At 53.3% G+C, this 16,153-nt stretch overlaps 4 protein-coding genes across 4 annotated transcripts; 3 read left to right on the top strand and 1 right to left on the bottom strand.

The window, feature by feature from the left end:
* Positions 1-11,892: 11,892 nt before the first annotated feature.
* On the top strand, positions 11,893-12,335 carry LOC144827015 (histone H3). Its single transcript, XM_078685480.1, has one exon. The coding sequence runs from the start codon at positions 11,925-11,927 to the stop codon at positions 12,333-12,335; it is 411 nt and encodes a 136-aa protein (XP_078541606.1). The 5' UTR covers positions 11,893-11,924.
* Positions 12,336-13,255: 920 nt separating this feature from the next.
* LOC144827932 (histone H2B 1.2-like) lies at positions 13,256-13,636 on the bottom strand. Its single transcript, XM_078686097.1, has one exon. The coding sequence runs from the start codon at positions 13,634-13,636 to the stop codon at positions 13,256-13,258; it is 381 nt and encodes a 126-aa protein (XP_078542223.1).
* A 287-nt stretch (positions 13,637-13,923) lies between these two features.
* On the top strand, positions 13,924-14,322 carry LOC144827931 (histone H2A type 2-C-like). The gene has a single exon (XM_078686096.1). The coding sequence runs from the start codon at positions 13,924-13,926 to the stop codon at positions 14,320-14,322; it is 399 nt and encodes a 132-aa protein (XP_078542222.1).
* Positions 14,323-15,328: 1,006 nt separating this feature from the next.
* On the top strand, positions 15,329-15,640 carry LOC144827014 (histone H4-like). Its single transcript, XM_078685479.1, has one exon. It carries the CDS (start codon positions 15,329-15,331, stop codon positions 15,638-15,640), a length of 312 nt encoding a protein of 103 aa, XP_078541605.1.
* Positions 15,641-16,153: the final 513 nt, after the last annotated feature.

The raw sequence follows: 16,153 nt of genomic DNA, 5'->3' as shown, positions 1-16,153 counted from the left end.
AAGGGGATGAAGTCACACCTTCTACCCAGGGTTATGGAGCTCAGCGCAGGGTAAGATTCCAGCTTTTCACCCCTAGCTGGATGTGTTGAAGCAAAACACTTCTCATGCCCAATAAAGTCTATTTCACCCCTCCACAGTATCAGGAAAGGCCTGCAAGGCCTTGGGCCTACTTCCAGCCCCCAGGCACCAATGTTACTGACACCTGTGACATTTGGTGGTGTTAAGCTTCAAGGGGATGAAGTCACACCTTTTACCCAGGGTTATGGGGCTCAGCGCAGGGTAATATTTCAGCTTTTCACCCCTAGCTGGATGTGCTGAAGCAAAACACTTCACATGCCCAATAAAGTCTATTTCACCCCTCCACGGTATCAGGAAAGGCCGGCAAGGCCTTGGGCCTACTTCCAGCCCCTAGGCACCAGTTCTTGTGATACTTGTGACATTTGGAGGTGTTCAGCTTCAAGGGGATAAAGCCACACCTTCTACCAAGGGTTATGGAGCTCAGCGCAGGGTAAGATTTCAGCTTTTCACCCCTACCTGGATGTGTAGAAGCAAAACACTTCTCATGCCCAATAAAGTCTATTTCACCCCTCCACAGTATCAGGAAAGGCCTGCAAGGCCTTGGGCCTACTTCCAGCCCCCAGGCACCAATGTTACTGACACCTGTGACATTTGGTGGTGTTAAGCTTTAAGGGGATGAAGTCACACCTTTTACCCAGGGTTATGGGTCTCAGCGCAGGGTAATATTTCAGATTTTCACCCCTAGCTGGGTGTGCTGAAGCAAAACACTTCACATGCCCAATAAAGTCTATTTCACCCCTCCACAGTATCAGGAAAGGCCGGCAAGGCCTTGGGCCTACTTCCAGCCCCTAGGCACCTGTTCTTGTGATACTTGTGACATTTGGAGGTGTTCAGCTTCAAGGGGATGAAGTCACACCTTCTACCCAGGGTTATGGAGCTCAGCGCAGGGTAAGATTTCAGCTTTTCACCCCTAGCTGGATGTGTTGAAGCAAACCACTTCTCATGCCCAATAAAGTCTATTTCACCCCTCCACAGTATCAGGAAATGCATGCAAGGCCTTGGGCCTACTTCCAGCCCCCAGGCACCAATGTTACTGACACCTGTGACATTTGGTGGTGTTAAGCTTCGAGGGGAAGAAGTCACACCTTCTACCCAGGGTTATGGAGCTCATCGCAGGGTAAGATTTCAGGATATCGCCCTGGCTTGAGGTGTTAAAGCAAAACACTTCACATGCCCAATAAAGTCTATTTCACCCCTAAACGGTATCAGGAAAGGCCGGCAATGCCTTGGGCCTACTTCCAGCCCTTAGGCACCTGTTCTTGTGATACTTGTGACATTTGGAGGTGTTCAGCTTCAAGGGGATAAAGCCACACCTTCTACCCAGGGTTATGGAGCTCAGCACAGGGTAAGATTTCAGCTTTTCACCCCTAGCTGGGTGTGCTGAAGCAAAACACTTCACATGCCCAATAAATTGTATTTAACCCCTTCACAGTATCAGGAAAGGCCTGCAAGGCCTTGGGCCTACTTCCAGCCCCCAGGCACCAATGTTACTGACACCTGTGACATTTGGTGGTGTTAAGCTTCAAGGGGAAGAAGTCACACCTTCTACCCAGGGTTGTGGAGCTCAGCGCAGGGTAAGAATTCAGGGTATCCCCCTGGCTGGAGGTGTTTAAGCAAAACACTTCACATGCCCAATAAATTGCATTTAACCCCTTCACAGTATCAGGAAAGGCCTGCAAGGCCTTGGGCCTACTTCCAGCCCCCAGGCACCAATGTTACTGACACCTGTGACATTTGGTGGTGTTAAGCTTCAAGGGGAAGAAGTCACACCTTCTACCCAGGGTTGTGGAGCTCAGCGCAGGGTAAGAATTCAGGGTATCCCCCTGGCTGGAGGTGTTTAAGCAAAACACTTCACATGCCCAGTGCAGTGTATTTCACCCTTTCCTAGTATCAGGAAAGGCCTGCAAGGCCTTGTGCCTAGTTCCAGCCTCCAGGCACCAATGTTACTGATACCTGTGACATTTGGTGGGGTTAAGCTTCAAGGGGAAGAAGTCACATCTTCTACCCAGCGTTATGGAGCTCAGCGCAGGGTAAGAATTCAGGTTATCCCCCTGGCTGGAGGTGTTTAAGCAAAACACCTCACATGCCCAGTACAGTGTATTTCACCCTTTCCCAGTATCAGGAAAGGCCTGCAAGGCCTTGTGCCTACTTCCAGCCTCCAGGCACCAATGTTACTGATACCTGTGACATGTGGTGGTGTTAAGCTTCAAGGGGAAGAAGTCACACCTTCTACCCAGGGTTATGGAGCTCAGCGCAGGGTAAGATTTCAGGTTATCCCCCTGGCTTGAGGTGTTAAAGCAAAACACTTCACATGCCCAATAAAGTCTATTTCATCCCTTTCACAGTATCAGGAAAGGCCTGCAAGGCCATGGGTCTACTTCCAGCCTCCAGGCACCAATTTTACTGACACCTGTGACATTTGGAGGTGTTTTAGGCTTCAAGGGGATGAAGTCACACCTTCTACCCAGGGTTATGGAGCTCAGCGCAGGGTAAGATTTCAGGTTATCCCCCTGGCTGGAGGTGTTAAAACAAAACACTCCACATGCCCAATAAAGTCTATTTCCCCCCTTCACAGTATCAGGAAAGGCCCGCAAGGCCTTGGGCCTACTTCCAGCCTCCAGGCACCAATTGTACTGATACCTGTGACATTTGGTGGTGTTAAGCTTCAAGGGGATGAAGTCACACTTTCTACCCAGGGTTATGGAGCTCAGCTCAGGGTAAGAATTTAGGTTATCCCGCTGGCTGGAGGTGTTTAAGCAAAACACCTCATATGCCCAGTGCAGTGTATTTCACCCTTTCCCAGTATCAGGAAAGGCCTGCAAGGCCTTGTGCTATGTTCCAACCTCCAGGCACCAATGTTACTGATACCTGTGAGATTTGGTGTTGTTCAACGTCAAGGGGATGAAGTCACACCTTCTACCCAGGGTTATGGAGCTCAGCGCAGGGTAGGATTTCAGCTTTTCACCCCTAGCTGGATGTGTTGAAGCAAAACACTTCTCATGCCCAATAAAGTCTATTTCATCCCTCCACAGTATCAGGAACGGCCTGCAAGGCCTTGGGCCTACTTCCAGCCACCAGACACCAATGTTACTGACACCTGTGACATTTAGTGGTGTTAAGCTTCAAGGGGAAGAAGTCACACCTTCTACCCAGGGTAATGGAGCTCAGCGCAGGGTAAGATTTCAGGTTATCCCCCTGGCTGGAGGTGTTAAAGCAAAACACTCCACATGCCCAATAAAGTCTATTTCACCCCTTCACAGTATCAGGAAAGGCCTGCAAGGCCTTGGGCCTACTTTCAGCCTCCAGGCACCAATTTTACTGATACCTGTGACATTTGGTGGTGTTAAGCTTCAAGGGGATGAAGTCACACTTTCTACCCAGGGTTATGGAGCTCAGCGCAGGGTAAGATTTCAAGTTTTACCCCTGGATGGAGGTGTTAAAGCAAAACACCTCACATGCCCAATAAAGTCTACTTCACCCCTTTCACAGTATCAGGAAAGGCCTGCAAGGCCTTGGGTCTACTTCCAGCCTCCAGGCACCAATTTTACTGACACCTGTGACATTTGGAGGTGTTAAGCTTCAAGGGGATGAAGTCACACCTTCTACCCAGGGTTATGGAGCTAAGCGCAGGGTAAGATTTCAGGTTATCCCCCTGGCTGGAGGTGTTAAAACAAAACACTTCACATGCCCAATAAACTGTATGTCACCCCTTCACAGTATCAGGAAAGGCCTACTTCCAGCCCCCAGGCACCAATGTTACTGACACCTGTGACAACTGGTGGTGTTAAGCTTCAAGGGGAAGAAGTCACACCTTCTACCCAGGGTTATGGAGCTCAGCGCAGGGTAAGATTTCAGGTTATCCCCCTGGCTGGAAGTGTTAAAGCAAAACACGCCACATGCCCCAAAAAAGTCTATTTCACCCCTTTACAGTATCAGGAAAGGCCTGCAAGGCCTTGGGCCTACTTCCATCCTCCAGGCACCAATTGTACTGATACCTGTGACATTTGGTGGTGTTAAGCTTCAAGGGGATGAAGTCGCACCTTCTACCCAGGGTTATGGAGCTCCGCGCAGGGTAAGATTTCTGGTTATCCCCCTGGCTGGAGGTGTTAAAGCAAAACACTTCACATGCCCAATAAAGTCTATTTCACCCCTTCACAGTATCAGGAAAGGCCTGCAAGGCCTTCGGCCTACTTCCAGCCTCCAGGCACACATTTTCCAGATGACCTGGTACATTTGGTGGTATTCAGCTTCAAGGGGATGAAGTCACACCTTCTACCCAGGGTTATGGAGCTCAGCGCAGGGTAAGATTTTAGGCTACCCCCCTGGCTGTAAGGTGTTTAAGCAAAACACCTCACATGCCCAGTACAGTGTATTTCACCCATTCCCAGTATCAGGAAAGGCCTGCAAGGCCTTGTGCCTACTTCCAGCCTCCAGGCACCAATATTACTGATACCTGTGACATGTGGTGGTGTTAAGCTTCAAGGGGAAAAAGTCACACCTTCTACCCAGGGTTATGGAGCTCAGTGCAGGGTAAGAATTCAGGTTATCCCCCTGGCTGGAGGTGTTTAAGCAAAACACCTCACATGCCCATTAAAGTCTATTTCACCCCTTCACAGTATCAGGAAAGGCCTGCAAGGCCTTGGGCCTACTTCCAGCCTCCAAGCACCAATGTTACTGATACCTGTGACATTTGGTGGTGTTAAGCTTCAAGGGGAAGAAGTCACATCTTCTACCCAGGGTTATGGAGCTCTGTGCAGGGTAAGAATTCAGGTTATCCCCCTGGCTGGAGGTGTTTCAGCAAAACACCTCACATGCCCAGTAAAGTGTATTTCACCCTTTCCCAGTATCAGGAAAGGCCTGCAAGGCCTTGTTCCTACTTCCAGCCTCCAGGCACCAATGTTAATGATACCTGTGACATTTGGTGGTGTTAAGCTTAAAGGGGAAGAAGTCACACCTTTTACCCAGGGTTATGGAGCTCAGCGCAGGGTAAGATTTCAGGTTATCCCGCTGGCTGGAGGTGTTAAAGCAAAACACTCCACTTGCCCAATAAAGTCTATTTCACCCCTTCACAGTTTCAGGAAAGGCCTGCAAGGCCTAGGGCCTACTTCCAGCCTCCAGGCACCAATTTTACTGATACCTGTGACATTTGGTGGTGTGAAACTTCAAGGGGATGAAGTCACACTTTCTACCCAGGGTTATGGAGCTCAGCGCAGGGTAAGATTTTAGGTTATCCCCCTGGCCGGAGGTGTTTAAGCAAAACACCTCACATGCCCAGTACAGTGTATTTCACCCCTTCACAGTATCAGGAAAGGCCTGCAAGGCCTAGGGCCTACATCCATTCTCCAGGCACCAATTGTACTGATACCTGTGACATTTGGTGTTGTTCAACTTCAAGGGGATGAAGTCACACCTTCTACCCAGGGTTATGGAGTTCAGCGCAGGGTAAGATTTCAGCTTTTCACCCCTAGCTGGATGTGTTGAAGCAAAACACTTCACATGCCCAATACAGTCTATTTCACCCCTCCACAGTATCAGGAAAGGCCTGCAAGGCCTTGGGTCAACTTCCAGCCCCTAGGCACCTGCTCTTGTGATACTTGTGACATTTGGAGGTTTTCAGCTTCAAGGGGATAAAGCCACACCTTCTACCCAGGGTTATGGAGCTCAGCGCAGGGTAAGATTTCAGCTTTTTACCCCTAGCTGGATGTGTTAAAGCAAAACACTTCACATGGCCAATAAAGTCTATTTCACCCCTCCACAGTATCAGGAAAAGCCTGCAAGGCATGGGGCCTACTTCCAGCCTCCAGGCACAAATTTTACTGATACCTGTGACATTTGGTGGTGTTAAGCTTCGAGGGGATGAAGTCACACCTTTTACCCAGGGTTATGGAGCTCAGCGCAGGGTAAGATTTCAGGTTATCCCCCTGGCTTGAGGTGTTAAAGCAAAACACTACACATGCCAAGTAAAGTCTATTTCACCCCTTCACAGTATAAGGAAAGGCCTGCAAGGCCTAGGGCCTACATCCATTCTCCAGGCACCAATTGTACTGATACCTGTGACATTTGGTGTTGTTCAACTTCAAGGGGATGAAGTCACACCTTCTACCCAGGGTTATGGAGCTCAGCGCAAGGTAATATTTCAGCTTTTCACCCCTTGCTGGATGTGTTGAAGCAAAACACTTCTCATGCCCAATAAAGTCTATTTCACCCCTCCACAGTATCAGGAAAGGCCTGCAAGGCCTTGGGCCTACTTCCAGCCCCCAGGCACCAATGTTACTGATACCAGTGACATTTTGTGGTGTTAAGCTTCAAGGGGAAGAAGTCACATCTTCTACCCAGGGTTATGGAGCTCAGTGCAGGGTAAGAATTCAGGTTATCCCCCTGGCTGGAGGTGTTTAAGCAAAACACCTCACATGCCCAGTACAGAGTATTTCACCCCTTCCCAGTATCAGGAAAGGCCTGAAAGGCCTTGGGCCTACTTCCAGCCCCCAGGCACCAATGTTACTGACACCTGTGACATTTGGTGGTGTTAAGCTTCAAGGGGAAGAAGTCACACCTTTTACCCAGGGTTATGGAGCTCAGTGCAGGGTAAGATTTCAGGTTATCCCCCTGGCTTGAGGTGTTAAAGCAAAACACTACACCTGCCAAGTAAAGTCTATTTCACCCCTTCACAGTATCAGGAAATGCCTGCAAGGCCTTGGGCCTACATCCATTCTCCAGGCACCAATTGTACTGATACCTGTGACATTTGGTGTTGTTCAACTTCAAGGGGATGAAGTCACACCTTCTTCCCAGGGTTATGGAGCTCAGCGCAGGGTAAGATTTCAGCTTTTCACCCCTAGCTGGATGTGTTGAAGCAAAACACTTCTCATGCCCAATAAAGTCTATTTCACCCCTTCACAGTATCAGGAGAGGCCTGCAAGGCCTTGGGCCTACTTCCAGCCTCCAGGCACCAATTTTACTGATACCTGTGACATTTGGTGGTGTTAAGCTTCAAGGGGAAGAAGTCACATCTTCTACCCAGGGTTATGGAGCTCAGCACGGGGTAAGAATTCAGGTTACCCCCCTGGCTGGAGGTGTTTAAGCAAAACACTTCATATGCCCAATAAATTGTATTTCACCCCTTCACAGTATCAGGAAAGGCCTGCAAGGCCTTGGGCCTCCTTCCAGCCCCCCGGGCACCAATGTTACTGACACCTGTGACATTTGGAGGTGTTAAGCTTGAAGGGGAAGAAGTCACACCTTCTACCCAGGGTTTTGGAGCTCAGCGCAGGGTAAGATTTCAAGTTTCACCCCTGGCTGGAGGTGTTCAAGCAAAACACCCCACATGCCCAATAAATTGTATTTCACCCATTCACAGTATCAGGAAAGGCCTGCAAGACCATGGGCCTACTTCCAGCCTTCAGGCACCAATTTTTCTGATACCTGTGACATTTGGTGGTGTTAAACTTCAAGGGGATGAAGTCACACTTTCTACCCAGGGTTATGGAGCTCAGCGCAGTGTAAGATTTTAGGTTATCCCCCTGGCTGGAGGTGTTTAAGCAAAACACTTCAGATGCCCAATAAAGTCTATTTCACCCCTTCACAGTATCAGGAAAGGCCTGCAAGGCGTTGTGCCTACTTCCAGCCTCCAGGCACCAATGTTACTGACACCTGTGACATTTGGTGGTGTTAAGCTTCAAGGGGAAGAAGTCACACCTTCTACCCAGGGTTATGGAGCTCAGTGCAGGGTAAGAATTCAGGTTATCCCCCTGACTGGAGGTGTTAAAGCAAAACACTTCACATGCCCAATAAATTGTATTTCACCCCATCACAGTATCAGGAAAGGCCTGCAAGGCCTTGGGCCTACTTCCAGCCCCCAGGCACCAATGTTACTGATACCTGTGACATTTGGTGGTGTTAAACTTCAAGGGGATGAAGTCACACTTTCTACCCAGGGTTATGGAGCTCAGCGCAGGGTAAGATTTTAGGTTATCCCCCTGGCTGGAGGTGTTAAAGCAAAACACTCCACATGCCCAATAAAGTCTATTTCACCCCTTCACAGTATCAAGAAAGGCCTGCAATGCCTTGGGCCTACTTCCAGCCCCCAGGCACCAATGTTACTGACACCTGTGACATTTGGTGGTGTTAAGCTTAAAGGGGAAGAAGTCACACCTTCTACCCAGGGTTATGGTGCTCAACGCAGGGTAAGAATTCAGGCTATCCCCCTGGCTGGAGGTGTTAAAGCAAAACACTTCACATGCCAAATAAAGTGTATTTCACCCCTTCACAGTATCAGGAAAGGCCTGCAAGGCCTTGTGCCTACTTCCAGCCTCCAGGCACCAATGTTACTGATACCTGTGACATTTGGAGGTGTTAAGCTTCAAGGGGAAGAAGTCACACCTTCTACCCAATGTTATGGAGCTCGGTGCAGGGTAAGAATTCAGGTTATACCACTGGCTGGAGGTGTTAAAGCAAAACACTTCACATGCCCAATACATTGTATTTCACCCCTTCACAGTATCAGGAAAGGCCTGCAAGGCCTTGGGCCTACTTCCAGCCCCCAGGCACCAATGTTACTGACACCTGTGACTTTTGGTGGTGTTAATCTTAAAGGGGAAGAAGTCACACCTTCTACCCAGGGTTATGGAGCTCAGCGCAGGGTAAGATTTCAGGTTATCCCCCTGGCTGGAGGTGTTAAAGCAAAACACTCCACATGCCCAATAAAGTCTATTTCACCCCTTCACAGTATCCGGAAAGGCCTGCAAGGCCTTGGGCCTACTTCCAGCATCCAGGCACCAATTTTACTGATACCTGTGACATTTGGTGGTGTTAAACTTCAAGGGGATGAAGTCACACCTTCAACCCAGGGTTATGGAGCTCAGCGCAGGGTAAGGATTCAGGTCATCCCCCTGGATGGAGGTGTTAAAGCAAAACACCTCACATGCCCAATAACGTTTATTTCACCCCTTCACAGTATCAGGAAAGGCCTGCAAGGCCTTGGGTGTGTTTCCAGGCCCCAGGCACCAGTTTTAGTGATACCTGTGACAAGCTAGGGATGGGCCAGAGTACCTGAAGGCTAAGATCTGAAACTGTGAATGGTGTTCATATACGTTTTGGACTATGTGAAGTGTTTTATTTTTGGTTCCCTCTGCCTACATCCAAAGCGAAAGCCTGTAATTAGCAGTAGATCTCAATCAGGCTGCCAGGCGCAGAATCTGATTCGTGGGGGCTGTTCGCTCTCTTGACAGACCATTTGATTCAGGAGTGGTCCCCACGCCAGCAATCGGGCTCACTACAACAGTGATAGTCACGTGTTTTGACCGCGTTGTTAAGGTCGGTTCCCTTCTACGTACGTCACCTGAGTGGTAAAAAACCTAACTCCAGCTGTAAAAAAGCAGCTCAGCAGAGTGCCTCCATGCAGGTACTGGGGGGGTCACCATTTCAGGTGCATTCACACCCTCTGCTCTCCCTCGGGGGGCCGTTAATCATGTAGGCCTGACTCGGCCGCCTGCCTTCACCGTGTCACTGTGTGTTTATTATGTTGAGTCTGCGCCCGTCTCCTCCAGCTCGGCGCTTGGCAGTGAATGCCCTCTGCCTGCATGTGCAGCTATCAGCGCGCAGCCCCCAGGTGATGCCTGAGCCCGGACCGTGCCCCGCTGCTTGTAAAAGTCCCCCGGCTGCCCCCGAGTCGTGGGTGCCACAGCCGAGGGTGCAGGCGCGCGGCGAGGGCCCCCCTGGCCCCCTGTTGTTGTCTCCACTCCCCGTGCTCGGCCGGCGGAGCCCTGTGTTACTTCGGCCCGTTCCAGCACGCGCTCCCCGCGGCCCCCGGAGCCCCACTGCGCCGCCACAGGGCCCGCTCCATGCAGGAGGCCCCTCCCGCCCGTGGGACACCGCTCCCGGCCTCGGAGCGCGAGGGTGGACCGGGGAAAAGGGGCCCGGGGTCCGGGATTCCAGGCTCAGAGGCGTCAGCCATCGGGGGAGGGCAGAGATCCACGGGGCATTACGAGCCTCTGAGGACGGGGGCAGCTGAAACGGGGGCGGGCGCGGGAAGGGGCTGAAGCTGGGCTTCTTTTCATGTGTGCCTGGGAGCGTGTGTTTCAGTGATTGTGTTTTAAAACTTAGTTATTCCGATGGTAGGAAACACAAAAGTCAGCTGGGAGCAGGGAGCCGAGTGCGCCTCGCACAGCCCTCGCTCCCCGGGACCAATCAGGGGCTGGCTCCTCCCTATATATGCACGGGGCTCGGCTCGGGCGGTACATTTCTGCTCTCTGACAGTGCCTGCGCCCCGACTTGCATTACAATGGCAGAAACCGCTCCCGCCGTCGCGGCGCCTCCCGCTGAGGTCGCCCCCAAGAAGAAGCAGCAGAAGAAAGCAGCGGGGGCCTCCAAGGCCAAGAAGCCTTCCGGTCCCAGCGTGTCCGACATGATCATGAAGGTGGTGACTGCCTCGGCCGAGAGGAAGGGAGTCTCCCTGTCGGCCCTGAAGAAGGGGCTGCTCGCCGCCGGCTACGATGCGGACAAGAACAAGGGCCGAGTTAAAGTCTCCCTCAAGAGCCTGGTCAGCAAAGGCGCCTTAGCCCAGCTGAAGGGCACCGGGGCCTCCGGGTCCTTTAAGGTGAACAAGAAGCAGCTGGTGGGCAAGAAGGCGGCAAAGAAGACAGCCACCAAGAAACCAGCGGCCAAGAAAGCTGCCCCTGCCGCCAAGAAGCCCCAAAAGGCTCCCGCGGGGGTCAAGAAGAGCCCGAAGAAGGTCAAGAAGCCAGCGGCAGCCAAGAGCCCCAAGAAGCCCAAGGCTGCCCCCGCCAAGAAGGCTGCCAAGAGCCCAGCGAAAGCCAAGGCGGCGAAGCCCAAAGTAGGCAAGAAAAGCCCTGCCAAGGTAGTCAAACCCAAGGCAGCCAAGCCCAAAGCAGCCAAGCCCAAAAAGGCAGCGCCCAAGAAGAAGTAAGGGCTTACACCGAGACACTGTAAACACAACGGCTCTTTTAAGGGCCACCACCCTGTCTAGAAGAGAGCGTGTTCATCCCCACCTTTGCACCCACCCAATGCCCCACTGCTCAAAAATAAACGGCACGGTACATCCATAGCGCACCTTTCCACACGCGAGTGCCGCGTGTGATCTTGGCCATATAAACGGCTCTTACGGTGCTGCGTGGATTGAAATCGGTATAACATAGAAAATAAGGGGGTCCGGGAGTTATAAGACCTCCGTTTATAATACATGTGCAATAACGTGTGTGTCTCGGTGCTTTCACTGACCCGGGCAGACTCGACATAGTGTCTGCATAAGGCAGACGATTGTGAACTTTAAATGGAGCGCAGGGAACTGCGTGCTCCAGGGTGAGCAGGGGCGGGTAAAAAAAGGGGGTCTGGGAGTTATAAGACCGTGGTTTATTATAAACGTGTGCTAACGTGTGTGTGTTGGTGCTTTCACTGTACCCGGGCAGACTCGATATAGTGTCTGCATAAAGCAGACGATTGTTCACTTTCAATCGAGCCCAGGTAAAGGGGGCGTGTTCCAGGGTGACCAAGGGCAGTGTGCTCATGACATCTCGGGCTCCTCTCCCGGTTGACCGGGGTCGGGTGGACCACCAGTGGATGGACGGGACACGGAGACAAAGGCTGGCTGAGGCGCGGGCTCCGGCTACATCATCCAACCGGAGGTTTCTCTTTTATCCACAGCTCATTGGACAGCTAGGCTGCAGCCTCCGGTCCAGTAACCAATCGTTGCACACCGCGGGCTATTTTCGAACGTGGGGCGGTCTCCTCAGCCAATCAGAGCAGCCCTCCGTCTCTGAGCGCATAAATAGGGCTCTTTTCCCGTTCAACGCCATTCTTCTCTGCCTTCGCTGAGACAGACCGCTCCCGCCATGGCCCGCACCAAGCAGACAGCCCGCAAGTCCACCGGCGGCAAAGCGCCCCGCAAGCAGCTGGCCACCAAGGCTGCCCGCAAGAGCGCGCCTGCCACCGGCGGCGTCAAGAAGCCTCACCGCTACCGGCCCGGCACCGTGGCCCTCCGCGAGATCCGCCGCTACCAGAAGTCCACCGAGCTCCTCATCCGCAAGCTGCCCTTCCAGCGCCTGGTGCGGGAGATCGCCCAGGACTTCAAGACCGACCTGCGCTTCCAGAGCTCCGCCGTCATGGCCCTGCAGGAGGCCAGCGAGGCCTACCTGGTCGGGCTCTTCGAGGACACCAACCTGTGCGCCATCCACGCCAAGAGGGTGACCATCATGCCCAAGGACATCCAGCTGGCCCGTCGCATCCGAGGCGAGAGGGCCTAAGGCGACAGACCGACCCGGACAACCACCACAACGGCTCTTTTAAGGGCCACCACCCTGTCACCTACGAGCTTATCTTATATGTCATGGCATGTGTTTTACAGGTTAGGGAGGGTGGGCTGTGAGTACCACGAGCACTGGGCAACTTATACCGCCGGCTCTGGAGAAACCAGAGCACTCTGTGTTCACAGTGCACAAACACCTCTCCAATGTGTCCTTCATTTTAAAGCGTTGTTTGGGTAGAGGGTTGTGGTAGGGATCCGCGGGTCACAAGCCAGCACTATGGGGCATCTGTGCTCCCGGTACGTCGGGTTCTGAGAGTGCCATTTGGCAACTTATACCGGCTCTGGGGGGACCAGAGCTCTCCGTGTTCACAGTGCACAAACACCTCTTCAATGTGTCCTTCATTTAATAGAGCGCTTCTTTGGGGGTAGAGGGTTGTGTAGGGATCCGCTGGTCACAAGCCGGCGCTATGGCGCATCTGTGCTCCCGGTACATCGGGTTCATGTGTCTGATTTCGGGAACGTTTGCCCCGGGGCGGATTATAGCCGTTCGCCAGGGTCTTAGAGTACTAACACAACGTTAAACCAGCTCACACAAACACTGTTCGCCCATAACATGGAAAACAATAAGCCCGGGGGCAGATGCGCGAATTCCCAGGGGGTTCATTGAACCTCATCGTTACAGTGCTTATGTGATACTTGGTCCCAACGAGGGCTCATTCATAGGGATATGTTAATTTAAAGAGGAAAAACGGGTTGCCTGCTCGGTCTGCAGCAAGCCCTGTGAGAGCGGGCCTTTCTGCACTCAACATTACCCTTCTAAAACACATATTTCTCAAGTGATAACAGAAGCACATTAGAGGAGGAAGTGGTTGGCCCTTAAAAGAGCCTTTGTGTTTGTTGGTGATGCGCCTCGAAGCCTTACTTGGCGCTGGTGTACTTGGTGACGGCCTTGGTGCCCTCCGACACGGCGTGCTTGGCCAGCTCTCCGGGCAGCAGAAGGCGGACTGCGGTCTGGATCTCCCGGGAGGTGATGGTGCGCCGCGAGTTGTAGAGAGCCAGTTTGGAAGCCTCATTAGCGATGCGCTCGAAGATGTCGTTCACGAAGGAGTTCATGATGCCCATGGCCTTGGAGGAAATGCCGGTATCTGGGTGCACCTGCTTCATCACTTTGTATATGTAGATGGCATAGCTTTCCTTCCTGCTCTTCCTGCGCTTCTTCCCGTCCTTCTTGGGCGGCTTGGAGAGTGCTTTCTTGGAGCCCTTCTTGGGAGCCGGCGCGGACTTGGCTGGTTCAGGCATGGTGGACGCTCTTTCACTGCTTGCTGTGAAGCCGAGAGAAATAAAGCCTACGCGCCCGGCACTTGTATTTATGGGCTTGGCGTGCAAAGCAGCCTTCTTCCCGGTTCTCCCTTCTCATTGGCAGGCTCCCCACTTCCTATGTTAAGCCCTCCTCCTCCAATGAGAAGTACTAACAGCGCCTAGCTGTCAACCAATCAGACGCTCCCGGAGTCTTTATATTACCGAGTCCAGCAGAAAGAGCATTACTATTCTCTCTGTTGTGTGACTGAGACCCTAGACCGATCGCCATGTCTGGACGCGGAAAGCAAGGAGGAAAGGCCCGCGCCAAGGCAAAGACACGCTCTTTCAGAGCCGGGCTCCAGTTCCCCGTGGGCCGTGTGCACAGGCTGCTCCGGAAGGGAAGCTACGCCGAGAGGGTGGGCGCCGGTGCCCCCGTCTATCTGGCTGCAGTGCTGGAGTACCTGACCGCTGAGATCCTGGAGCTGGCTGGCAACGCCGCCCGGGACAACAAGAAGACCCGCATCATCCCCAGACACCTCCAGCTGGCCATCCGCAACGACGAGGAGCTGAACAAGCTGCTGGGCCGAGTCACCGTCGCCCAGGGAGGAGTCCTGCCCAACATCCAGGCCGTGCTGCTGCCCAAGAAAACCGAGAGCCACAAGGCACAGGGCAAAGCAAGCAAGTAAAGGCCCGCAGACCCCCGTGGAAACACACCCTAAACACAAAGGCTCTTTTCAGGGCCAACCACAGACTCCATCAAAGAGCTTATCCGTGCCATGGTGTTACTCTGGCGGCTTCATAGATGCGGCAGCGCCCGCAACCGTAGCTTTGTAGCGGAGGGCATGCCCAAGCTCTGGCCGTACACTTTAATGTTGTCCCGTCCCAAAGCCTAGCATGAGGCCGACCATATTATTTTTTTTTTTATATACATATATAATTTTAATTTTCAGGGACACATTTTGCAGACTTGCCCCAGCCGAGTGGGCACCGAACGCGAGGGTTAGGCGGGCCGCGGTGACAAGTGGGGGCCTGGAAGGGGGGGAAGTGTGTGTGTTTGACTGATCAGTGCACCGGCGGCAGCTGCTGAGCCCGATCGGGAGTCCCTGACAAAGAGGCGGGCTGGGAGCGCGCTCTTTTTAAAACAATATTCTACATATATATATATATATATATATATATATATATATATATATATATATATATATATATGTCCATTATTGGGGGGGGACATTTTGCCGGCTTGCCCCAGCCGAGCGCGAGATGTGGGCAGTGTTACGAGGTTGCAGGCGGCCAAACGCAGCGGGGAGAGGCCGCTAACGTGTGCCGGCTCCATTAAAACATGTCCGAGCCTTCTGCTGCTATTGGAGAGGGGGCACCGAACGCAGGGGATAGGTGGGCCGCGGTCACAAGTGGGGGCCGGGAAGGAAGGTGCTTGCGTGTGTTTGACTGATCAGTGCACCGGCGGAAGCTGCTGAGCCAGCCCATGACAAAGGCGGGCTGGGAGCCCGCTCTTTTTCAAACGGCAACGGCCGCTCCAGTCCCCGCTCCCTGCAGAGGGCGGGCCGGGGCCCGGGCTCTCCCGCCTCACTGGGCGTCACTTGGTGCTCCCGCGCAGGTCCGCTGCTCCTCCTCTATATAAGCAGCCGTGCGGACGTAAGCCGTCATTTCTGCTCACAGCATCAAGAGGAGAACATGTCTGGACGCGGCAAAGGCGGGAAGGGGCTCGGCAAAGGCGGCGCCAAGAGGCACCGCAAGGTGCTCCGGGACAACATCCAGGGCATCACCAAGCCGGCCATTCGCCGCCTGGCGCGCCGTGGCGGAGTCAAGCGCATCTCCGGCCTCATCTACAAGGAGACCCGCGGGGTGCTCAAGGTTTTCCTGGAGAACGTGATCCGGGACGCCGTCACCTACACCGAGCACGCCAAGAGGAAGACCGTCACCGCCATGGATGTGGTCTATGCCCTGAAGTGCCAGGGCCGCACCCTCTACGGATTCGGCGGTTAAACGCTCAACTTGCCCACGGAAAAAAAACGCAAAACACCAACCCAAAGGCTCTTTTAAGAGCCGACCACGATGTCATGGGAGAGCTGTGTCTATGCACTATTGTTCGGCTACTCGCTAGCCCAATACCAGGGGATTTGCTCCGGTGCCATCCTACCATGTCGGGCGCTGTCCCGTGGCCCAGAAGGCCGCCATCCTGGAGCCCTGGACTGGGGACTTAGGGGGGCTTTTGCCCGGCCCACGAGCCCGCCATGCTGGAACCCTTCCCTGCGGGACTAAGGGGGTGTTTAGACCGGCCCAGGTGCCCGCCATTATGGACCCCTTGTCTGGGGACCTACGGTGGGTTCAGCCCGGTCCAGGGGCCTGCCATCATGGAGCCCTGGACTGGGGACCTATGGTGGGCATAGCCCAACCCATGGTCCCGTTAGCCTCGAGCCCTTCACTGGGCAGATAAGGGAGGTTTAGCCCGGCCCAGGGGCCCGCCATCATAGAGCCCTTGTCTGGGGGCCTACGGTG

Source organism: Lissotriton helveticus, chromosome 4_1 (genome assembly GCF_964261635.1).
Source record: "Lissotriton helveticus chromosome 4_1, aLisHel1.1, whole genome shotgun sequence".
Lineage (NCBI taxonomy): Eukaryota > Metazoa > Chordata > Amphibia > Caudata > Salamandridae > Lissotriton > Lissotriton helveticus.
This window is presented reverse-complemented; position numbering and strand designations above follow the sequence as displayed.